The sequence below is a fragment of the Triturus cristatus genome, chromosome 6 (genome assembly GCF_964204655.1).
Source record: "Triturus cristatus chromosome 6, aTriCri1.1, whole genome shotgun sequence".
NCBI lineage: Eukaryota > Metazoa > Chordata > Amphibia > Caudata > Salamandridae > Triturus > Triturus cristatus.
This window is the reverse complement of record NC_140589.1, coordinates 1123341822-1123367769: the sequence shown is the minus strand read 5'-3', so window position 1 is coordinate 1123367769 and position 25948 is coordinate 1123341822. Positions and strand designations below refer to the sequence as shown.

General features: G+C 45.1%; 1 protein-coding gene across 2 annotated transcripts in view; it reads left to right on the top strand.

Annotated features, from left to right (window-relative positions):
- GALNT2 (polypeptide N-acetylgalactosaminyltransferase 2) overlaps positions 1–25948 on the top strand; it is a 948626-nt gene that overhangs the window by 481217 nt on the left and 441461 nt on the right. For both annotated transcript variants that reach the window (XM_085612020.1, XM_085612019.1), the window contains one exon: positions 12516–12581. In XM_085612020.1, the coding sequence (XP_085468146.1) occupies positions 12516–12581 (66 nt within the window). The remainder of the gene's footprint in view (positions 1–12515; positions 12582–25948) is intronic.

The following is a 25948-nucleotide window of genomic DNA, read 5'->3' as shown; positions in this document are numbered from 1 at the left end:
AACCAGGTTTGGTCTAAGCTTTTTATAATTTTCTGTGTATGCAGAGTAAATAAAGGGGCGGATCAGAAGTTTTAGTGCCCGAGTTCAGATAGATTGCCTTTTGGCCTAGTGCCTCATTTCCACTCACTGTGTAGGGTGCTATTTTACAGAACGAAGGAGAGTAGATCCTGAATATGTAGGGGGGCATGAGAAAAGGGAATTTGGCGGTAAGACCCCTACCTGGCCCTATGTCCCCTTTTGCTCTTAATAATAATGTTATCCTTTTTATTGAGAAGGCTCCAAAAAGTGCTACCAGGCCAGCCTGGAGCTACAGTGCATGTGCGCGGGCGCCGCGCTTTGCCGCGATTACTTTCACTTTCGCGGCCGCTTTGCATAGCCAATAGGTCTCGCTTTTGGGACCTTATAAGTGTTTAGCCATGCAACAGTTACATAACTAAACAGTTATAAGGTCCCAAAGGCGAGATCTATTGGCTATGCCAATGCTTGTTATAGATTTGACCTATAATCCACTTTAGGTGCCTCAGCAAACTCTTGTAATCAAAACAATCCATGTATACAGAAATACAAACCTATATATGGGAGGGTGTTTGTGTCAGCCCTCTTAATCCATTGGTGTGTTCAACTGTTCAATTGTCGTTCTCATTTTGTTCCAGACGACCATAGCATGTGACAGTGGGTCAGGCCACTTCAGCCATTGGCTCTCTTGCACTGGGCGAGAGTGTGTTTTTTCTCAAATCACGTGCATATCTGCCATAAAAGAAGTGTTTTTCTGTGCCAGAGCTGGTGGATCAAAAGTTAATGTTTTTTTCTTTACATTCTCTATCCTTTTTTAGGTTTCGCCTGCACAGCACTGTGCTTGTGAAATTTACTATATTTAATATCAATCTTAAAAGAGGCTTACATCTCACCCTCACTTTTAATTTGTTAGTGTGCTTGCCACTTTCTTTTCCTCCATTTCTTTTGGCTGTAGCATACTGTTTCGTGTTGTTTCTCTTGTGTGTTTCTTATTAGATTCCCATGGCCCAAGTATTCAGTCAGTCAAATCGCTTTATTTCGATATAAATCTCATAAAATCATCACGATTCCATATTATTGCAAAAGAGAGAAGCAAGAGATGCAATGTATTATATTCCAAATAGGACAATAAAGTGCAATCTAATATATAAAATATAAAGCTATTTTCTGCATACAAATGAATTTCATTTTACATAATACAGATTAAAAAGATAAAAACATGATAAAAATGAAGTATAAAATTCCAATTGTCCTATATACATACTCGTAGACTTTCTGAATCAATTATGAGTCGCCCTGCGTATAGCTCTACGCCTAATTGACCAAGCTCGGCCCAAAAACTTGGCAGCACCGCAAACGTAACTGGTTCTTGGGTCAGTTCTAAATATACGTAGGGCAACTCGATGGTCTAGAGTACCTAGTTTTTTGCAAATTGATGTAAGCCAGCAGGTCCTAGCACTTGCATAGGCGGGGCAAACGAAAGTAAGGTGTGCAATACTTTCTTTTGAGGTCCCGCAAGATGGGCATTCCTCAGTGGTCTGATGGTGGGGACGCCCCTTTGCAGTGAATTCATGGACTGGGAGTGAACCAAGTCTCAATTGGATATATAGTGTCCTGTCGCTAGGGGTCTGGAAAATATCCAGATACGGTTCGAGACCTCTAGATAGTTTATGTTGGAAGAATTCTTCTGTGAGCCTTCCCACAGTTGGGTTGCTGAGGTCTCTAGCGTCAATCCACTCCCAGTAAATTCTTTTGAGGTCCACTTTACTTGGTGGACTTTGAGTATCCCAACACTCTTTGAGACCAAGGGTTTTCATTAATGCCTTGACATTTGTGATCCATTTGATCCTCCTACAGGTGTCCAGCCCCATTACTTCTTCAAAGGCCTCTGCATAATTTGCAAGTTCGGGAGTTGTTCTTAGGCGGGCCCAGTAGAGCAGTGGGCAAAGTTTGGCCAGGTCTTTAATATGTCGCCTACCCAGATCATACACCAAGGAGGTTAAGGGGGTACCATGACCAGGTCCCTATAAAATGTATGTTCAGATCTACTAATCTCATTGAGATTATCAAAACCCCATAACTCGGCTCCATAAAGAGCCGAGTTGACTGCCTTGGCTCCATACACAATGAGTGCTGGGGCAATCGGTCTACTGAACGATGACCGATGTTCTTTGCTCAGTACCCCGGCAAAACATTTGTGATTCAAAAGCATTTTATCTAGATGTGGTCTCCCCTGCGATCTTTCTGATAGGCGTATCCCGAGATAGTCAAAAGTAGTGACTCTCTCGAGATAAGTCCCATTTAAAATAATATTGCTCCTGAATTTGTTTGGGGGATTGAATGTCATGAATTTTGTTTTGGTTGCATTTATGACCAACCCCCGATTGTTACAGAATAATTGGAACCTATTCAGGAGTTTTTGTAAGCCTGCCGGGGTTTTTGAGATCAGCAAAGTATCGTCGGCAAACGGGAGAGTCTGAACCTTGTTACCTGCCAGGGCCGGGGCATCAGCTGGTGTTTCTTGCAGACAACTAACCACCCCGTTCACATATAATGAGAACAGGGTGGATGCCATCACACAGCCCTGCCGTACTCCCCTGTCTACTGGAATCTTGTCTGTAAGTTGTCCCTGAGACCCCCATCTAATCTGGGCATAATTATCCTCGTGGAGCCTTACTAGAAGGTTAAGGATCATTGGAGGGATACCTATAACTCGCAAGGTTTCCCATAACTTATTCCTGGGGACCAGATCAAAGGCAGTCTTTAGATTGATAAAAGCGAGGTAAAGTCTGCCTTTGCCGATCACCGCCACCTTCCAGTAAATCAGGAGCAGTCTAAAAACCTGGTCAACCGTTCCTGTATTAGTCCAAAAGCCCGCCTGATATTGGGAGAGGATATCCTCCTCCTCAATCCAAGATTGTACTCTCTGTAATATGACCCTACCAACTACTTTCTGCATTGTGTCTATAAGGCTAATCGACCTATAGTTGGAAGGGTCCTCTCTAGGTCCCTTCTTATAGATAGGGAATACCTCCGCGCCCTTCCATGATTCTGGAACTGGGCACCCTCTGGAGATAAAATTAATGAGAAGGAGGACATACTCAGCCCATTTATCCCGTTCGGCAAGAAACAAGTCTCCGGGAAGACCATCCGTTCCTGGGGCTTTAGCAGGGACTAGTTTGCTTATTGCTAACTTAACTTCTTGTAATGTAAATGGGTCACTATCACTTTTCCCTAAATTTGCAGTGAGGTTGCCACATTGCCCTTCGGCACTTACGTCAGTGGACCCAGAATATAAGTCGCCAAAGTGATCATGCCAGACCTGAGGTGGAATATGATTAGGGATTTGATCAAGATCGCCCTTATTTGAACACCTAAAGAGTGACCAGAAGCGATTTGAGTCTCTTGCAAAGCTGGCGTCTTTGAGATCTTGCCATCGAGTTTCGTCCCAATCCAGCTTTGCCTGGTGCTGGGTCTCTCTATATTCCTTCCTAGAAATTTTAATAGCTGAGCTATCCCTAGCTCTAATAGCTATTGCCAGGTCCTTCCTCTTAAGTCGACACTCTTTAGTGAACCATGTTTGGCCTCTCCTTAATTGTGCTGCAGCTTTAGAGAGCTTGCTTGGTGCTTGGAAATAAATGCCGATCTGTTCGATAGTGCACATGTGTATGCTAAGGGGATGGGCAGGGCCAACTGTGAATCCATCTCTTAGGTCTTCAGTGTTTTTAACCAAAATTTGCTTAATGGCCTCTAATTTCGCTTCTTGTAGGGCAAGCTTGTGCCATTTTAGAGTTCTCTTAGAATTTGAAGGTATCCCCTCTTTGGTTACAAGAATCATGTCAGTAGTTGATATAGTATAGATAGGTGTCCATGTAGACCTAAGTGACATACAAAGAGGATTATGGTCACTATTGGTTGTAGTCCCTACTTCCATGTCTACATCATGATCCCAAAATCTAATATCTACTAAAATGTAATCAATACGGGATGGACATGTAATTCTATTATAAGTAGAAGTTCCCTGGGCATCTGATCTAGTTCTACCATTCACTGCCCTTAAGCCATATTCAATAGTAAGCTCATTTAGTTGGAAGGCCAACTGTGACCATCTTCTTACCGGGGGTATGGTTAACGATGGAACACCCCATTTGTTGTCTTCCTCCTCAATCCCTATTATGTCTTCAGAACTGAGAGTCTCGAAAGTGCAATTAAAATCCCCTGCAACTACTACTCTAGAATGAAATAAACAATTTGATAAACCTTGTTCGAGTAGTGTAATAGCAGGTGAAGCTTCCCCTTATATAAACATTAAATAGATCCAACGTTTCCCCCCAACCTTGGCCCTTAATGGTGATCCTCAGGATATCTGTGTTCAAAATTTTATGGTTAGAAATTCTGCAATTGAGGGCAATATTAACCCATATAGTTAACCCTTCCGAAGGGCGACCCTTCCATGTGGTAGTGGCTGGTATGTGATAGCAGCTATAGACCAATTTATATAGAGGAACAAGGCTCCATGTTTCTTGGAAAGCACAGATGTCATAGCCCTCTAGTTGATCATTCCAGTGGGGTAATAATAGCTTGCTATTAAGACCGGCAACTTTCCATGAGATGATTTTTAACTGACACAGGGAGGGCAAAGTTTGAGTAGAGGCTATAATAGATACATGCAATGGGGTTGTATCATTTATGCAATTATAATCAATGGTTGTGGAGGGGACCTGTGATAACTGTCCTTGCTGAATCTCATTTCGTGGTCAATCGTTAGATTCAAGGGAAGATGAGCCTCTTATCATCCCTATCTGGTACTTATCGCTTGATCCCTCTAGAGATAGAGCCATTGGGGACCGCATGAGCTGTATTGCTGATGAGTCAGAGGAGCAAGTACGAAATTCAAGTAAAACCAGATCTTCTGCAAGTTTAGTTTTGGCCAGAGTAACCTCAATGTGATCTAATACCTGTGTACTTGACGTACGTCTTCTAGCCCTAATAATGTCCTCCCGAATAAGGGAGAGGCATCCCCTGACATGACGGATCCAATGTATAGGTTTGTTAATTAGTGAATCCTCACTTTCATAGCCCACTGTGGCGTCTAATTTAGGAACATTAACAATGAAAACTTTTTTCCCTTCTTGATAGGAAGTTTGCCGGGAATAATTCCTATTTGGTGCATTCATGGCCAATGGGTATGTTAATGCTGAAGCACTAATGGGAGTGGTGTAATTTGCAGGGGTTGGCCTAGAAGTTGTATTCATGTGACAAGATTTTATAGTTTTGGACTGCCCTGTAATAGGGGATGAAGGCACTATAACATGCCTTGTTGGAGGAAGTACATGCGATTGGCCTACCGATCGATTTCTCCAGATATGAGCAAGCGGATGGGTTCGCTGCATGTGTGGGCGCTAGTCTGCCCCAGGAGATAGGAGCTGCTTATGCTCGGTAGGGATATTACTCGAGGTCAAAGTTTTTACAGTGTCGACAAGTTCATCAATCTTAACTCTCCTAGTTCCTATGTCTTGTCTGAGAGAGGCAACAAGCTGATATAATCCTTGTAAGGATAAAGCCGCCTCCTCACTACTCACAGTTTGGGGCAGATGTGAGGATGGTACATTCTGAAACACCGATGTATCGGTAACATCTGCCAGAACTGCAAACCTATTTGTACAGTGGATGAGGGGGCCTAAAGGGCTATTTATCAATGGCAAGTTTGGGAGCTGTGAAAGTATAGCTTGGTTGACCTGGTCTATTATCTGTGCCTCTCTATGTTCTTGCGGTGCGTCTTCGCTATGCTCCAATACATTTACCTTAGGTTTACTTTGGAACATTGAGGGAATAGTGGGTGTAAGTGGTATGCTGGGGCTGGGGTTAGATTGTGATTGCGTGTTAAGGTTAGGTATTGATGTTTCTGCACCTAGAATATCTTCACATTCATGAATAAGGGTGTCTATCCTGTCCATCACGCAATTATTAGTAACACGTTTATATGATCTCTTAGCTTTCTTCCCTTTCCCTGTTTCCCCCTGCAACCCATTACTTGCCCCAGTTTCTTCCATTAATTTCCTTTTCCCCATCTTGTTATCTAAAATTGAGTTAGTGAATCGCACAAGGCAATGTTTTACAGTATCCCCCTGGAATATGTTACCCACAATATGCAGGATTAAATGTTCTCTTAAATCAGTGTCACCTCCACAATACTCGTCAGTTCATATATGGCAGTACAGTACAAATGCAATACTATATCCGAGAGGAGTCAATTACGCATGGCACAGTACCTTTAGATTTGTAGGAAGTAAACAACCCAATCCGGCAGTTATATTAAATGTTAGAGGGGTGGCCCTGCCCTGCCTCTTCCTGGCACTGACTGGCAAGGACGGGACCGCCCTTGGCCTGGGCTTTACCCGGGCGCTACCCGCGCTGCGGGAGCGTGGTAGCACTTTTGTTGAGGCTGCAGGCGCTGCTGTGACGCTGCTCCCCTGCGCCAGGAGGGGCTGCTGGGAGTTGTAGGCCGTTCCCCTCACGGCGATATTTGAAGGTGCAGAGCAGTTTCCCTCACGGCAATGCAGTGGTGGGCTGAGCCGTTTGTTATGTTCTGTCTTGTGTCCCCCTGTGGACACCGTAGTGCTTATCGCATGTGCGTGTCCCTGTGAGGACACTGTACCGCTGTCCACCTCACCAGCTGTCAGTTACTGATGACAGTTGACAGCTGGTGATCCGGAGCAGCTGCAGTGACTTGCGCTCCACGTTCGGAGCAGTGTTGGCGAACTTAATAAAGAACTTACTTCTACAATTCCAACGTCCACTCCGTTCTTTACAAAGTGGCGACGAGGATAGGATACTGTGTTTACAGGAGAAGGGCTCCCAAAACAGATAATCAGCGACAATGGACCGCAGTTCATGTCAGATATATTCAGAGCCTACACATCTAGGAACCAAATCGTGCACAAGACCACATCGGTGTACCACCCAGCCGGAAACGGCGCTGTGGAACGCTTCAACAGAGTACTGAAGAGCATTATCCAGCTGTCCAACAGCAATAGACTGTGCTGGAAAAAAGAGATCCTTAAAACATTATGGGCCTATAGAATCACGCCATGTGACTCCACTGGCCACAGCCCATTCGTACTCATGCGAGGTAGGACACCCCTCTCTAGAGACAATGTGGGTTGGACTTTAGCAGCAAAAAGAGTGCACTGGTCTACTGACCAAGTAAGAAGGAAAGTTGAGCTTGGGCCGAACAAAACAAAAAATAGGTATGACCTCAAACACGGTTGTAAAACAGTGCAACTCTCTATCGGAGACACTGTAAAAGTTAAGAGAAGTGGTCACATTGGAAAGGGTCAGAACAAGTTCTCCCCACCCCTATTCGTAAACAAGGTGTATTGTAACTCCGCTCTTTTGAGCAATGGTAAGGTGTGGCACCTCTCTGCCCTCTCTGTATGCAAGCCCACCTCAGAACATCCCACCAACATGCACAGTAAGTTCTATGGCAGTGCACAAACCAGTGTCAACAAGCACCACAATTCCCTGTCAGACTCGTCCGATAGTGAGTCCGTACATGACCCGCACACATCTCACACTGAGGCATTCAACCCGGCGGCACATACCCCTAATGTTGTGGCTTGTGCTGCCACCACTGGCGCAGACTCAGGAAGAGTAGTCAGAGTATTGCCCCCAACTCCTGGGCACAATGAGTCACGACCGGTCAGTACCAGCAGGTCTGGTAGAAGGATAGTACCTCCGGCGAAACTTACCGATTACATTTGTGATTAAGTATTTTGTTAGCAATGCAATGTAATTTATTTATTTTGTTCATTCGGGGGAAGATGTGTTATGTTCTGTCTTGTGTCCCCCTGTGGACACCGTGGTGCTTATCGCATGTGCGTGTCCCTGTGAGGACACCGTACCGCTGTCCACCTCACCAGCTGTCAGTTACTGATGACAGTTGACAGCTGGTGATCCGGAGCAGCTGCAGTGATTTGCGCTCCACGTTCGGAGCTGTGTTGGCGAACTTAATAAAGAACTTACTTCTACAATTCCAACGTCCACTCCGTTCTTTACATCGTTCCCCTCATGGCGATGTGCAAAGGAGCGGAGCCGTTTCCCTCACGGCAATGAAGTGGTAAGTTGGGCCGTTCCCCTCACGGCAGTGACAGGTGCCAGCAAGCGCGTCCCCAAGTATTGTTTTCATCCGCTTTTGAGGAATTTGATTTATGTTTTGCCTGTACAGCGCTTGTTAGCTACCTGGAGCCCTTTCCCCACACCATGGGTCATTTCAGCGAGCCTCATTCTCCCCTTCTCCCATCTTTGAAACTTAAGCAGAAGTCAACTAGTATAAATGCAATTGGACACGAATCTAAAAGGCTCCCAAAACTTTGTCAACCTCAACAAATAGAGGAGTCTCCATGTATCCCACGTGTGCAAAAGAAAATCATAATATGCACACACTGGCTAAATGTCTGGATAAAAGCTAATTGAATAATGAAAAACTCGTGAAATGAGGCCTGAATATGTCAGCCATCTTAGAGTGGACAAGCTAGTACAATTAAATGTAATAAATAATAGCTAGCAGTGGAAAGCACCATAGTGACTGCGCTTTACAACCGATATAATTAAAAATGGGTGTGATTCCCCCAAAAGAATATATCATGCATAAGGTTGAAAAAACAAAGGGGCTCTTAAAGTAAAGCGCCTGACAAGGTATTTCCAGAACGGTGTAGATAGTGGTTAAGACTCTGGGCAAATTAACCCACATTTCTTGACCCACACAACTACCAAGTTGAGTGGGACTCAAACAAACTAAGGATGAATTCAAGCAAAGCAACACAGTTCCCTCCGCCATATTCTTACAGCCCAAAATCATGGCAGTAATATTGCGCCCACACTCCCCAGTCAGAACTGTTATCAAGCAATGGACAATTATGCATATTGAATATAATCACTCATAAAACAAGTGCGTTCCTATTCCCACAGCTTACTGGCATATTATGGTAGCCTTCTTAACACTGCGTTCTATATGCGCATGAAAATAGTCATATAGCGTACATGCTGTTTAAATACCCGGAACGTAGACGCTAGAGAATCACGCTGTAAAAAAAAAAAAAAAAACTTTTTAAAACACTAGCACAGTGGTGTCGGCCATCTTAGAATGTCAAGCAGTCCAATGCCAATTTATCACCAATATACCATAACGAACAGATGTTAAAGTGAAATATAAATGATGATACAAGGCAACATAGTTTTTTATTGCAACACCAAACAGCACAGAGTTATAGCCGTAATGACAATATATGCCATATGTGCATGGGAAGAGGAACACTTACATAGCAATGTAGAACAAGATTCTTGGGCAGGGGCAGGTCCTACAGAATGCACAGCTCTTCCTGTAGTCGCAGGTCCCCAGAGGCTCCTCCTGTGTTTTTAACAGAGATGACGCATCTGCTTTTGTTTTAGCTAAACGATGTCCATTTTCAAGCACTTTGTTTTACCACTTTCTTATTGAACTTGCAGTCGGTAATCCGAACATCCCGATGACTCCCGAAGTATATAGTAATAGCACGTAGCAGTTTTATATAGCGCCAACATTTCCTGAAGCTACAAAGCGCTGCATATTAACACCAGTTACTGCAAAATATACTGCCTTTCTCAAACAACAAGTCATAACACTTACGGAGTTTCTATAACCTATATTGCACAACTGCTCACCAAGCTAAAATAAAAACTATTATTCACATAGGCTAAACCTATTGCATATGCCAATGCTTGTTATTTTTTTCTAGCTATTCCTATGTGTTTAAATTATGATGTCAAGAGTGATTCATAACCAGGTGCACCTTTTCTTTGCTTCAATAAGACTTGTATTTTTCCTTTGATGTGTCTTTAAAATGAAAGGAATCTTGTATATAGTATGCCTGTCTGCCACGAACCCGGCGCTGCTATGGTTATTTATCTTATTCAGATGTATTTTCGTTTTTGCCAGCACATGACCACCACATTAGGTTGCGGAGTATTATCTTTTTTTTGTGACATTTTCTTGAAATATATTTATGTTTATATTTTAAATAACTATCTCACCAGCTTTCAAGGCACAGTGGATTTGTCAGTGTCTAGTTAGGTATTGGAAGGAGATACTCCTGGTTTAAATTAGGGAGCACAGCATGAAATAGTTATATTTTATCTGTCCTGGTTCCCAGTGGTTTGTCTGTGGGCACAAACGTTTCTTTTTTACGTTGAAGCATCTGGTTTGCTAAAGACATTGCGGGGACATCAGATGGCTACCCTGGGAATGCATTACGCCTGTTTCTTACCATTGGCTTTGTGGATTGGAACTCACATTTTCTAGCTTTCTATTTGCTGGCTTTATTTGTTTTAGGCTGTCCAGAGTGATCTTGTACGTTCCAAGGAGCAAAGCCTTTTCACTCAACCTCTCATTGTATTCTTTCTGTTATTCTTATATTATAACTTTTTCTGTGCATTCAAAGACAGAGGTCAAATGTCAGGCTCTGTCTTCCGAGGGAGATTGGTGTTTTCTGTTGTTTCGCTGACGTCAAAGTCAGAGGATGTATGTGACAGTCTTGCTGGATACTGGGTATAGAGGAGTTTTTTTTTCCTAGCACACAACATTTAAATGAATTGTGCAGGTATTTGTAATTTGCATAGTTTTATTAGTAAACCTGTGTGTCTGTGCAAATGTAATGGTCATTCCAATTGAAAATGTGTTGTCTTTAATGACAGTGTGCTACCACACCATGTATACTCCACTCTATGCCACTCCACTCTACTGCAGACTACTCTAAACCACTCCACTTTACACCACTCAATACCACTGTACTCTACTCCATTCTTCCCCACTGCACTGTACGCCACGCCACTCCAGTTTACGCCACTCCACTCTACGCCACTCACAAAACTGAGCTTTACGCCACTGCACTCTATGCCAATACACTCTACTCTGTACCACTCCAATCTAAACCCCATGCCAATCCACTACACTCTGCACCGCACCACTCTGTGCAGCTGCACTCATCACCGCGACACTCTACAACACTACTCTGCACCACTGCACTCTATGACACTCTACTCTACAACACTGCACTGTGCGGCACTCTACGACACTACTCTCTTCGGCACTCTTCTCTGCAGCACTGCACCCTACAACCCTCTGCGACACTGCACTGCATGCCAGTGCACTCCAAGTCATTCTTCTCTCTTCACTCTGTTACTCTACTTTGTATCACTGCATTTTATGGCTCTGCACTCTACACCACTTTACTCTACTCTGCACCACTCTACGCCGGTGCACTCTATGCTACTATGCTCTCCTCTGCACCACTCTACACTACAAGACTGTACTCTGCGCCACTCCATACCACTGTGCTCTACTTTAATCTATGCCACTGCATTCTGCGATACCACACTGTATGTCGCTGCACTCTATACCGATGCACCCTACACCAGTCCAGTCCACTCTACTCTGTGATCTACTCTGGGCTACGGCACTCTGCCACTCTACATCGTCACTGCACTCTATGCCACTCTACTACGTCACTGAACTCTATGCCCCCTCTCATTGCACTCGTTTCCACTCTACTACGTCACTGTACTCTATGCCACTCTACTACGTCACTGTACTCAAAGCCACTATAATCTGTGCCACTGCATTCTACGCTGCTGAATTCTACGCTGCTGCAGTCTACGCCACAGTACTCTGCAACATTCTACGCCAATGCACTCTGCAACATTCTACGCCAATGCACTCTGCAACATTCTACGCCAATGCACTCTGCAACATTCTACGCCAATGCACTCTACACCAGTCAACTCTACTCTACACCACTCGACTCTGTGCCACACCAATACATGACACTCTCTGCTACTCCACTCTACGACACTCTACTCTTCGCCATTTAATTCTACGACACTCTCCTTTACGCCAATAACTTTTAATCATGCTGAACAATAACCACGCTGGTGTATAAATGGCTGAATTAGATTGGGAAAGCCAACAGCTATTGGCTTTGGCAATAATTGTGTTTTTTTGTTGCTCCCATTCAAGACAAATGTGTATATTTGTGTCAACAAATTTGCCACAGTAGCTTTTTTACGTAATATTAGGAAGTAAAATCACATTTCTGAAGGCATTTTTCCCTTTTCCACTTGCAAGATAATTCTATTTTTAAAGACGAAAAAACATATTGTGGTGGAAGTGATTAAACTTGGAAATGTCTAAATCCTGCTAAATTCAAATGTTTTAAAGTTTAATAAAGTAAAACCCTCCTTAATGGTTAAGTTCCATTAAACACGGACAGGAAAAAAGGCATCGTTGACTGGAGTGTGCATCGTGTTTGCAACATTTCTATTATGATTGCACAGTAAAAAATAATTTTCTTTAGATTCCCTCTGGAGACTATTAATTTGCTCCATAAATGCATTTGGTGGTTCTGTAACTAAACATTCAGTAAATGAGTCATGTTTAAGTGTTTTTTCTCTCTTCCATTCTTTAGCTGAGGATGGTGCTCTCCTGGGAAAAATTGAGAAAGTGCGCGTTCTTCGGAATGATCGCAGAGAAGGTACATTTAATTCTGATTTAATATTTTTTATTAAATTGATTTGACTTTGTTTTTATGTCCGAAAAGGCACACATCCAAAAGGCACTGTTAATTGTCATTCTTTAATGAATGTTTATTTTGAATGTGCAGCTGAATTTGAAAAGGTCATCCTGATGCACTGAGGTCATTATATGCAAAGTCCGATATCTTAAAACGATGTTTGAAAGTGTAGCCTGTGAAATCGCATTGCTATGCTCAGCAGTATCTGGTCTTCCCCCCCTTTTTTCATATTTCAAAATGTACCTGTGTTTGGTTTCCAGCTCTTGCCATAAGTGAAAGTTCAACCATTCTGTAATGCAATAGTATGACATTGTCCAAAATTATTGTTATCTAGCTTTACCACTGACTGACACAGTGTTGCTGTACCTACCTAGTTGAAATCATCCAGTACCCAGAATAAAAGTTCATTGAGAATTTGACACAGACTCTAATGACTTGTTCGTTTGAGAACAGATATCCATGATCTGTCACGGATGTAAAATACCCAGACGCTAAATATCTGTTTTGCAATTAAAATAAGCTTGAAAATAATGCAGACCCTATATATCCTGATCATGTCCATGTGATGTACAAGCCTTTGAAAACGTAATTCATTCACCATTATTGGAACTTTCAGTTACCGCACTAAGTAACATATTGTTGCATTTTAAATTAACTGCAAAGGGTGTCAATTCTTTTTATCACCAGCAGAGATCTTTAATAAAGAAACCAGAATGCTGGTCTATCCGTGTTGAATATTTTGAAGTGTTCTCCTAAGTCACCACTACAACTGTCCCCATGCTACTGTGGTTAGCTCTTATACCCTAAATCGGCAGTGGCAGCACCATTGATTAACTGACATAGCCAAGCGTTTCAGCACTTTGTTTGTCTTAAGTGTTTAAGACATCAAGTTTCTCTTATTCTTAATGCATGTACTTCAACAACTACAAAACAATAAATGTACCATAGGCATTATTGGAGTGTGTGATGTTTCTCTATAGCCAGTAGTTACCCCTGTAACCTATTCCATTCTTGCTGTATATTACTGCAGCTTCAAAACGAGTTATTTGGCAGGTATTAATTGGTGAGTTGGAGACCTGGAAGGTCTTAACTGGGCATGTTTTGTGCCTCTGGGTATTGTAGTCCATACAGGAGCCTTAGTTACATCTAAGATGATCTTTCTGTACATAGCAATTTTCGGCCAAACCCAAAGAATGAGCGAAGACCCAAGCCATCCAGCATAACCCTTCCAAAAAAGCTTGTAATTTTTTGCCATCTATTTCTTTATTTCTAAAAGGCCTGTCAAGCCACCAAAACAGTGTTATTTATATATATATATATATATATATATATATATATATATATATATATATATATATATATATATATATATATATATATATATATATATATATATATATTACATATTACCTACTGGCGGTTGCCAGTAGGTAGTTATAGTTAGGACCCCTTTTCCATAGGAAATCCGCAACATTCTATTTTGAATAACTTTGGCGCCGGTTGACGAATCCTCGCGAATTTCTCAAAATAGGTGGGGCGCTACGCTCCGCTCCTACCCTGAAAGTCTCGGGGGGATTCGTCAAGGGGGCTGAGATAAAAGGGGGGGTCCCAAAACGCGTTTTTCCCATGCATTTTTCCATAGGACCTTTAGACAGGGCTACAGCCCGAACGGCTGAACAGAATTACTAGAAATTTGGCAGAGAGGTAGTCCCTAGGTCAAGGAAGTGCCTTTTGTAGGTTTGGTGTAAATCTGTTCAGTAGATTCTGAGAAAATAGCCTTTAAATCAATATATATATCTGAGCCAGCTTACGGTACGCTTACCGTAAGCTTACCGTACGCGTACAGTGGCGTGCGCGAGCGCGATTCTGATTGGCTGTTACATCTAAGTAAACATTCGAATCGGTCGAAACCAGGAAGCGGCGGCCGCCATTTTCTCTCTCGCACTCTGAGGGGGGGCTGTAAACAAAGGCAAAAAACATATAAAGGGGCTGTTTAGACAGCGCCCATGCACATAGCCATGTTAGTTGAGTCCTCAAAGATCCCCTAAGGCCAAAAACGGTAAATTTTTATTTTTTGAAAATTTCGCCGATTACGCTTACCGTACGCGTACGGTAAAAATTTTAATAAAAAAAAAAACACTCTGTGCATGGCGTATTATTGTCATCACTTACAAATTAAATTTAACAGATTACCTATCACAAGGAAGTGCAACCTTGCAAATTCACTGAAAAAACCATAGGTTTCACACATGTTATAGTTAGCGGAAATTTTACTGATAAAAAACCAATGAAATTCCCCCGTTATAGTTAGTGCAGGCAACTATAACTCACGCGACCGCAATCTTCTGCTGATGACATATGTGTCTTTATGAAAAAAAAATATTTGTAATATATGTATAGCTAAAAATGTATGGAAGAAGACATGGGCAAATAAGTGTCTAAATACAGTATTAGCATCAGCAGAAGATTGCGGTCGCGTGAGTTATAGTTGCCTGCACTAACTATAACGGGGGAATTTCATTGGTTTTTTATCAGTAAAATTTCCGCTAACTATAACATGTGTGAAACCTATGGTTTTTTCAGTGAATTTGCAAGGTTTTTTAAATGCTAATTCCTAACTATAACGTGTGTGAAACCTATGGTTTTTTCAGTGAATATATATATATATATATATATATATATATATATATATATATATATATATATATATATATATATATATATACACATACATACATACAGAGCTGTTTCATCCAACCACATCCACCATACGGGGTTGGTGCTGGCTAGGCGGGCGCAGGACCCGCGTATATTTCCAAAAGACCTTACGTCGCTGCGCAAAGGAAAAGCCGCACTCAGGGATTTTACGATTAACCACACACTCATTTTCAAAACAGTTTGTACATGATTCATATATATTTGTAAATCGCAATTGATGAGCATTTAAAAAAAGCTTGTATAATGAAACTGAAGTCTGTTTTCCCCTGCTGCCCATGAGCTGAGATTTTATCATGTTCATTGGAGTATGTCTTCCATGTTTATTATCATTTCAATGCATTGAAAATGAAGCACTTTCGGGTGTAGGAAGTGACTTTGACAAAGACCGTTCAGGTTGAAACGCGTCGGTCATTAAACTAATTTTCTTCGTAAAATCCCCAGAGTGTGGCTTTTCCTTTGCGCAGCGACGTAAGGACTTTTGGGTATATATATATATAGATATATATATATTTGTTTCTTCTTTCTGATGCTTTGCATGTCAGTGTTGCTCCTAGCCCAACAACACTTGCAATCATTTTGACAAATTTCTATTTAATTTTGCCCTGGTCGTCTGATATTTTCGAATGTTCACATCAGTGGATTTCACGATCTTTCAAAGAGAGGAGTTTGTGTACAAAACCCTTTCTTTTTGGATATACTTTTAAACGATTGTGTACCAGCATTTCTCACTGTCATTTTCTGATATTGTATTGCAAAGAATTTCTTAATCAAGTTTAGAATGATCAATCTACCATCATTATTCCCCGACGGTCATTTTTGTTGCAAGATGATTGTACATTTTGCCCATGACCCATGGTACTTCTTTGAAATGTATTGGATAATTTACTCCATGTAGCCGTCAGTAGGTTGAGAAATGTAATCGATGTGTGGTGAAAGCTGTTTAAATGTATATATTTTTAAAATCTCTTTATCGATATTCCAATATACATGTGTAGTTCACATTGGCAACAACTCATCAGTTTGTGGAAAATAAAACGGATTTTTAAGGCAAAACTAACAACCCAACTTCTCTCAGTGGGTCTGTAGGAAAGTGCTCTTTTGTATGGTCACCCCACATTTCCCCTCCCCACTGCTGGTGATTATGACTCTGAAAGTGCACTGGAGCCTCCTGTCCAGGCCTCAGTGCCAGTGCTCTCTCCCTAAAATATGATGTATGTGAATTGGTAACCCAAATTGGCAAGGACTTTAACCCCTGTGCAATCCCCTGTTAAGTCATATAACAGCAGTCCTGCCATTGTAGACTGCATGAGCAGTGCTAACGGTTCAAACTCGACTTCCCCCTTGCCACCATGAGTGGCAAGGGGGACTCATCAAACGCTGCCAAGACTGCACTCTTCTGCCTCTGAAGGACTCCATCCCCCAGAGGTCATTTCCCAGTCCAGGAGGAGGGCCTGCACCGCGCTATTGAAAGGGCTTCCATTTCCCGCTACGCAGCACTCTTCAAACGCCTCCAGGACTGCACTCTTCTACCTCTGAGGCACTCCATCCTCCAGAGGTAATTTCTCAGGCCAGGAAAAGGGGCCGCAATGCGCTATTAAAGCTCTTCGATTTACCGCTGTGCGGGACACGCCCGGCCCAAGAACAGCGGTTCTTTGCCCATCATCGCCAGGAAGAGGCACTTTGGCCCTGCATTTGGAGGTAAGAATCTTGTTTTATAACATTGGTGAAGGGCTGAGGCGGAAAGTCTTCCTTCAGTATTTATCAGAGTACCTACTAAAGTACATAAAGGAGGAGTGACCCGGCTTTTATACTAATAGCTCCCCCTGCTCTTGCAACATAAATTAGGATGTGTGGTAGTCTTTGAAGACCTCGCTGCCGCCTCTCTTACTTGCTGTCATATTATTGTCTCTGTTCAGGTTTTTGCTCAATGGTGAAGCAAAAGGTTTCTAATCCAGCTCAGACTGGTGTGACCCCTTTTTCTGAGGACGATTACTCCAAGCTGGAAGTGGATGCCTTAAATGTGGAGATTGCGCATGTCGAGGTCCGCCTATCCCTCACCATGGCTGCAGTTCCAGAGACAGCACCACCCACTGGGACAGCCTCACAGTCTGTTAATGGTACCACTAGAGTATCAGCCCAGGGGCCACTGTCTGTTTCTGATGGATACATCTGCCTGTGGATTTCTCACCTTATGAATGTCCCCTGCGCCAGCATTCCGCTGATTTTTTTCCCAGCTCTCCACGCCGACGGGGACGTCGTCTCCACTCGCAACTCCGCATGACGTCACCGGAGCCATAAGAGAGCCTCTTCGGCGTGATGACGTCAGTTCCCTTTTTTCCACGCCGTCGACGCGTAACAGTTTTCTAGCACTCTCCATATTTGTGGAGTTACTTTGTTGTTTCTCAGTGTTAACTGTTGCTAGAAGTGATGTGCTCTTCGAGGAAGTCTGGCTTTAAGCCCTGTAGGGAATGTGGGGGTCACATGTCCATCACTGACCCCCATGAAGATTGTTTATGGTGCTTATCTTCGGATCACGACGTGGAGGACTGTTCCTGTTGTAGGAAGATGAACCCTAAAGCACTTAAGGAATGGGAAGCAAAGTTATTTCTGGCCAAGGCGAAGAAAGAAGGTAGAGGGTGCAAGCGTGATAAGTCGAAGTCGTTGACTTCGCATACGTTGGAAGTCGAGAAAACACAAGAAAAAGAGAAGACATTGATCTTGGCGCCGCTCGACGAAGGGTAAGGCTTCGAGATCGCCTTCGCCTGCCCTTTGATGTCGCCATAAGGACTTTGTTCCTCCTTCGCCCTCTCCTTCTCCTCGTGTGACTCCGGAGAAGTCTGCTTCGCCTAGAGGCACTCCATCGCAGTCTCCGCTGCCGAGGGATTCACCAGCTTCCGACTCCGAGCCGGTTCAGGATGTTCCTTCTTCTCCTGTGCCTGAGATTGAACCGGTGGATTCGGCAGTGGATCCGATCATTCCGACGTCGGACACTCGTTTGGATACTGGTTCGAATCCATATCCACAATTCCCGACTCCAGGGGCTGATCCGTCGCATTTTTTAAATGCCATGTACTAACTTTTTCAAAGGGCGGCTTTCCCATCCGGAGCACCTTCTGGTCCCATGGGTCCGCTGGCATTCAACATGGGCGTGCCACAAAACTATGCCCAGGCACCCTTCATGCCGATGGCGCCGTCATGGCAATTTCCGGCGCCAAGAGTTTCGACGCCGTTGATCGAATCTTTGGCGCCGTCTGGAGAGCCTTCCTCTCGGCCTCGTGTTGATCTTGTGCATCCATCGGGGCCTCCCTTGACGCCGGCTACGGAGCAGTCGGCGCTGCGTATGGCGCCACCGACGCTGCATCCACGGATTCGTTCACGGAGAGAGGCTCAGAGGCTTTTAGAAGAGGAGCTGTATCGTAGAGAGGAAGTAGAGGAGGGCGAGTTAGAGGAGTCTCTGGATGAATTCGAGGGAATTCAGGAGGCGAGTGGATTGGACACCTCCCCTGAGTAGGAGCTCTCTTCTACAAGGGCTTCGCCTCCTCAAGAAGTAACTCCCTACCATTTGGTGATAAGGAAAGCTGCAGAGCTTTTAGATTTGCAGTTACCTACTGCTGAATATAAACCAAATTTGTTGACAGAGGTTTTGCATTCACCTTCCTCCATAGTTAAGCCTCTGTTACCTTTTAATGAAGCCCTTTTGGTCGAAGTTTGGCGCATACCCCTTTCTTCGCCTGCTGTTTCTAAGGCTGTGGCTAGAAGGTATAGGACTGCTCCAGGGGATCCAGATTTTCTCTCTTCTCACCCATCTCCAGAGAGTTTGGTGGTGCAAGCATCCTGCTCCAAGCAATCATCAGATGCTTTTCCACAGGCACCTGCTGACAGGGACTCAAAGAAAATGGAACAGTCAGCTAAAAAGGTTTTCTCCTCTTCTAAAATGGCACTGAAATCAACCAATGCCACTTGTCTGTTGGGCCGCTACATACATGTTTTGATGGACTCAGCAAAGCAATTGGCCCCCAAGTTGCCTGATGAAGAGAGGGAAAACTTTATGGAAGGTCTGTCAGATGCTCAGGCTGCGGCTAGACAGGTTATTCAATCAGGCCTGGATACGGCTGATTCAGTAGCCAGAGTTATGGGCTCCTCCATAGCTACAAGAAGGCAGGCTTGGCTTAGTTCTTCTGGATTTTCCCTCGATGTCCAGGCCACTCTTGTTGATTTGCCCTTTGATGGGTCAAAGCTCTTTGGAGGAAAAAGCGGATTCGGCCTTACAAAGGTTTAAAGACAGCAGAGCCACTGCAAAATCCTTGGGGTTGCAGACCCAGTCGAGTGGTTTTGGCTACAAGAAATATCAAGGTTTTGGAATGTTGCCCTTTCACAACTTCCGTCAACTTAAGCAGCAGCAAAATCCGCTCCATAAATCTTATAGAGGAAGAGCCAAAGGTCGCCAACGTGGTTCTGCTTGCAATCGCTCCTCCTCCTCTTCTGCCTCCCCCGCTCCCTCTGGTACCGCAGGAAAGAAGCCCTAGATCCCCCATCCTGGATCATGTGAGTCCTGTAGGGGGTCGGTTGTCTCACTTTCTGCAAGGTTGGAAATCGGTCACGACAGACCTGTGGGTTTTAAACCTTGTGAAGAATGGGTACGCCCCTCCCTTTCGGGAATTTACACCTCCTTGCCAAGGTTTTTGCTCCGTGGACCATTTGCTTCTTCTGCAGAAGGAGGTTCTTGCATTACTACAAAAAGGTGCGATAGAAGTGGTTTCAGAGCAGGAAAGGGGTCAGGGATGCTACTCCGGGTATTTCCCGATTCCCAAAAAAGGCAGGTTGCGTCCGATCCTTGACCTCTGGGTCTTGAATTTTTACCTGAAGCAGGAGAAATTCAAGATGCTGACCCTTGCTCAGGTTCTTCTGGTGCTGCAGCTAGAGGACTGGATAGTGTCGATCGACTTGCAGGATGCGTATTTTCACATCCCCATTCTGAAGTCTCACAGGAAGTATCTCCGTTTTACGGTTGGGTCGCAACACTACCAGTTTGCGGTCCTCCCGTTTGGTCTTACTACTGCACCTCGAGATTTCACAAAGGTGATGGCAGTGGTGGCAGCTCATCTCAGAAGGTCGGGGATTCCTGTTTTCCCCTATCTGGACGACTGGCTGCTCAAAGCGGAGTCGCCAGAGATGGTGCTTCATCATATGCGGGTAACATCTCAACTGTTGTTCAACATGGGTTTTTCAATCAATGTGCCCAAATCTCACCTGGTGCCCTCTCAGCGCAACCTGTTCATAGGGGCGGTGCTGGACACTACTGTGTGTTGAGCATTTCCTCCTCCATAAAGAATTCTCGACATTCAGGAGATGATCCCTTTATTCCACAATGGAGCGGTTGTTCCATTTCTGAAGGTACTTCGCCTGCTTGGTCCGTTTGCCTCCTGCATTCTGTTGGTCAACCATGCACGATGGCACATGAGGGCGCTCCAGTGGTGCCTCCGCAGGCAGTGGTATCAGCACAACGGAGATCTCAGGGAATCTGTCAGGATCTCCAGAGAAGCTGCGGCGGATCTGTCTTGGTGGAGTGTGGAGGGCAATCTGTCAGGGAGGAGTAGGGTTGTACCGTCTCTGCAGAGAGGCATTGCAACTTTGGTCTAGGGCTCAGGTCCATGGATTTGCTTGATGGCAAATCATCTGGCCGGTGTGCTGAATGTGCGTGTGGACAGTCTGCCGTCAGTTCTCCGCCGACCACGAGTGGAGACTTTATCCGGAGGTAGTTCGACACATCTTCCGGATGTGGGGGACTCCTCGGGTGGACCTGTTTGCCACTCTCGAACGCGCACTGCCCGTCACTCTGCAGTCTCCAGTTTCCGATGCAGGGGGCGTTGGGGGACGCGTTTCAGTTGAGTTGGAGCTCACAACTCCTTTATGCGTTTCCTCCCATACCCTTGATTCCTCGGGTTCTGAGGAAGATTCGCCAAGACCGGGCCCAAGTTATATTGACTGCCCCAGATTGGCCAAGAAGGGTGTGGTACACAGGTGGTCTTAACCTCTCATCGCACCCTCCGCTCCGTCTCCCTCTCAGGGCAGACCTCCTCTCTCAGTCGCTGGGGCAGGTTCTACACCCCCACCTCGAGAGCCTGCACCTTCATGCCTGGAGATTGAACGGGGCAACCTGAGTTCCTTCTTTCTCCCGCCTGACGTGGTGGATGTTATTTTATCGGCCAGGGACACTCCACCAAGTCCATATACTTTTACAGATAGTCAAGATTCGTTAAGTGGTGTGGAGAGAGATCCATTGATCCTTTAATGGCCCACTTGTCCAATGTTCTTCAGTTTGCTCTTTACTTGGCTCAGCAGGGTTGTGCTGTGGCCACGGTTAAGGGCTATTTGTCGGCCCTATCGGCTTTCCTGTGTCTACCTGATCAGCCGTCTTTATTTAAATCTCCTATCGTTTTGAGATTTATCAAAGGCCTTACCAATAGGTTCCCGCCTACTCCCTTTGTTATGCCCCAATGGATCTTAATCTGGTTTTGACTTTTTTGATGGGTTTCCCTTTTGAACCCCTCCATTGCTGTCCTTTGAGGCTTATGTCTTTTAAAACAGTCTTTTGGTAGCCATTACCTCAGCAAGGAGGGTGAGTGAGCTTCAAGCTCTTAGTTCAAAACCCCCGTTTTTGACCATTCATGCTGAAAGGATGGTCCTCAGGACAAGGGCTGCTTTTCTGCCTAAGGTAGTTACTCCTTTTCATCTGGGGCAGTCCATAACTCTCCCTGTGTTTTATCCTCCCCCTCACCCTTCCAAGGAGGAGGAGACACTTCACCGCCTGGACTCTAAAAGAGCGGTGAGCTTTTATTTGGACCGAACAAAGGACTTACGTTTTGACGATCAGCATTTCTTGGGCTACGTTGGACACTCAAGGCAAAGCTGTGCACAAGCGCACGCTATCCAGGTGGATCATCTTGTGCGTCAAGATCTGCTACGCCCTTGCTGGTAAGGAACCACCTGAGGGTATTAGGGCTCATTCAATAGGGCTAAGTCTTCCACCTCTGCTTTGGCTAGAGGTGTTCCTGTAGTGGACATTGTAAAGCTGCGACTTGGGCCTCCCGCCACACTTTCGCGAAGCATTATTGCTTGTATTCCGAAATGAGGAGGGAGGGCCATTTTGGGCACTCTGTCTTGCAGAAACTTTTTGGTATAGGAAAGGTTGACACCCTCCTCCGGGAGTGGGACTGCTGTGTGGAATATATTCATAAGGTGAGGAATCCACAGGCAGATGCATCCATCAGAAGAACAAGTTACTTACCTTCGGTAACGCTTTTTCTGGTGGATACAGTATCTGCCTGTGGATTCCTCACTGACCCACCCTCCTCCCTGTTGTCCACCTTTGTATACCTAAAAGGATGCCATATTTATTTGACTTGTTGTTTTACTTTGTATCTTCTTTCTATCTGGTACATTTTTAGGAAATGCTGATGTTATTTAGCTTTCCTTTTTGATTTTGTACTGTGTATATTGGTTCAAATGTTGTGTACCACTTATAAGGTGGGGAGGGGGCTCTACTAGATCCTGAAGTTCCACCAATCGACTATAAAACCCCTCTTCCCAGTTGGCCCAAAGATAGTAATTCAGCACCCATGCAATATAACCATCTCACACATCACAGTAGTTTTCGAGATGGGCATGGGATTTGTAATGTGGGAGTGCTTCCGGCACAGATGGAGGACTTGACCTTGGTTAGTGTCCAAGCCAACCATTTTGCAACTGATCAGAATTTGTAACCTGGTCAGGGATTCCAGTAGTACTCGACCGCCTGAAACTTTGGCAGGCATTGACCCCTTAGAGCGGGGAAATATATGTACCCAGAGGAAAGAGAGGGAGCCCTCTAGTATTGTCACCATCAACCTACCTCCTGCTTGCTGGAATTGTAATGGACAACAAAACATAGTCCGCAAATAGCGAGATTCCTTATGCTCCACCAGCCCAAAAGTGATTCCCCTTATCACTGCCTCCACTCTAATCTGTGCTTCAAATGGTTCAATGCTAAGGTAAAAAAATAATGGGGCCGAGGAAGCCCAGTCTTGTTCCTTTCTCCATCGGCATTCTCTCCAGTCTGTGTTCGTTGACCATTACATAAGACATAGGGCTATGATAGTTGAGCCTTCACCATGACGATAAACATTGGTACGAGTCCAAAGTTTTGTAGGGTTTTAGTAAGAAAGGACCAGTCAAAGGCCTTTTCAGCATCTAGTCATTACTCCAGTATTGGAACTTTCAGAGATTCCCATAGCTTGTATCATTCCCCGTCGTCGGAATGCGAGTCTCGGTATCCAAAATAACATTGCAGTAGGTACAAAAGAGAAAGAAAAAAGGCCTAGGCCTCATTCCCTTTTGTAGCACATCTACCTCTTTTTGTAAAAGAGACCAAAACAAAGCACAACCAATCAGCTTAGCCTCACCCCACAGAACCTTCCTGAGAGAAGCTCAGAGCCTCAGATTTTCTACCGCACGTTGTGCTTAGGGAGTCTCCTTTGAGCTCTGCTCACTTAAACTTTGTTGACCGCTTTTTTCCAAATATTTTGCTTCCAGCTTGTTGCTGTTTTCCTTCTGGAATGTCTGACAAGGAGAAGAAAGCCCTTTTCAAGCCCTGTTCCACCTGGGGCCAAAAATAGGCTTTACGTGGAGGACAGGCATAAGGATTGTATTTATTGCCTGTACCCGGAACATAAGGCTGCGGACTGCAAGATCTGCCGCACCTTTTCTACTAAGACCCTCCGGGACCGTGAGGGTCGCCTTCTTACGTGGCTCCAGAAGCTTAAGTCACGGAAGGGTGCTACATCCAGTGACAGTGAGGACTCTTCATCTGGCACCTCCTCTCGCAGGTCAGTGAAAAGGGTTAGGGGTTCCCCTTCGCCATCCTCTGACCGCCCTGCTAAGGCCTCAGAAGAGATCCCCCTTGAGTCTGAGAGCCGGAGTCCGAGTAAATCTCCTCACCACGGTGTAAAGGAGAGGGAAGGACTTTCTACTGCCCCAGCAGTGGTGGTATCCACTGTGGCGTTCAAGAAGCCCTCTTCTTTGTCTTCGGAGAGGTCAGAAAAGGACCTAGAGGTCTAGATCGTCGACGACGCAGTTGAAGACTCCGTCGACGAAGACTTCTAAATCTCAACTTTAAAAGGTCCAGCCGTCGACGGGCTCGTCGACGGTACCTGCTGTTCCAGCATCGACGGGAGTGTCGACGACGATGCCAGCGTCTACGAGAGTGTCGACGATGGTGTCGACAACAGTGGTGGCGACGGCGGTGTCGTCCACGAGAGCTATGTCGACGATGACGACGACGGCGGGAGTGTCGACGGTCTCGTCGACGACTGTCTCGTCGACGCCCATATCTTCGTCGACGATCCAGTGTTCGATGGTGCAGCTTCCGACGACGACGACCTCGTCGACGATGGTTTCATTATCGCCGACGGTGCCGACGACTACCTCGTCGACGGAAAGAATTACAATTTCCTTGAGGCGAATAACACCAGACATGACATCTCCAAGGAGGGTGACCCCCTTGCCTCCTGCATTGTTATTAGAAGAAGAAGACTCTGATGGGGACGATCAGGATTCTTGTGGTTATGCCCATAGTCCTTCACAACTGCTGGTGAAATGTCAGGACACTGATTCGGAGGTCGATAACACACCGGGGTACTCCTATCCACCATCCTATAGGTGTCAGGACAGCGCAGGCCAGGGTATGGTTGCGGTTCCTTCCTCACTCCTGGCGGATCTCCAGGGCATGTTACATTATTATCGGAAGAGATTTTCTAACGATCCTCCTCTTCCGTCTTCGACTTCGTCTGCAGTGCATACTGTGCCTCCTCCATCGGCTCCTACAGATTTTTCGCCAGGGCAACCGCCTCTGGTGGTTTCTCACCTGCAAGTTGCCCCCAGTGATCCAGGTTGTTCCGGATGATTCCTCTGATGAGGATCCAGATGTTGGCAACACGACTAATCAGTGTGTTGAGTGGGAGGACTATGTCATTCCGGATCCGGCTTCACCTACTCCTGATCCGGTGGATTCTCCCCTAGCAGATATTGGGGGTTTCCACAAGCTGATGGAAAGAGCCTCCGTTCGTTTCCAGCTACCTATGCCGTCGGCCCCAGCGGAATGATTTTAAGGAGCCCTACAGGAAAGTGGTTTGTTCGATTCCCATTGTTGGCCATCTTTGGGAAGAGGGTTTGAAGGCTATGAGGAACCCGGCTACGGTGATTCCGGTTTTGCCGCGCCTGGACAAGAAATACAAGGCGCCTGAGGACAGTCCAGCATCCTTGATTGGTCAGCCGAAGCCGGATTCAGTAATATCCCAGGCGGCGCAACGCAAGTCACGTAACCCTTCGGCGCCACTCACCACCCCTCCGGATAAAGAAGGCAGGCGCCTTGATACTGCGGGGAAACGTTTCTCCTCTATGGCCAGTCTTTTGGTAAGGGCAGCTAATGCATTGGCGATACTTGGCAGGTACGATCGCCAAATGTGGTGCGACCTTTCGCCTTACTTGGACCAACTTCCATCGGAGGCCAAGACGGAGGCCAGGAAAATTCTTCAGGAGGGGGAGGCTACGTTGGCGGAAGTGATTGACTGCGC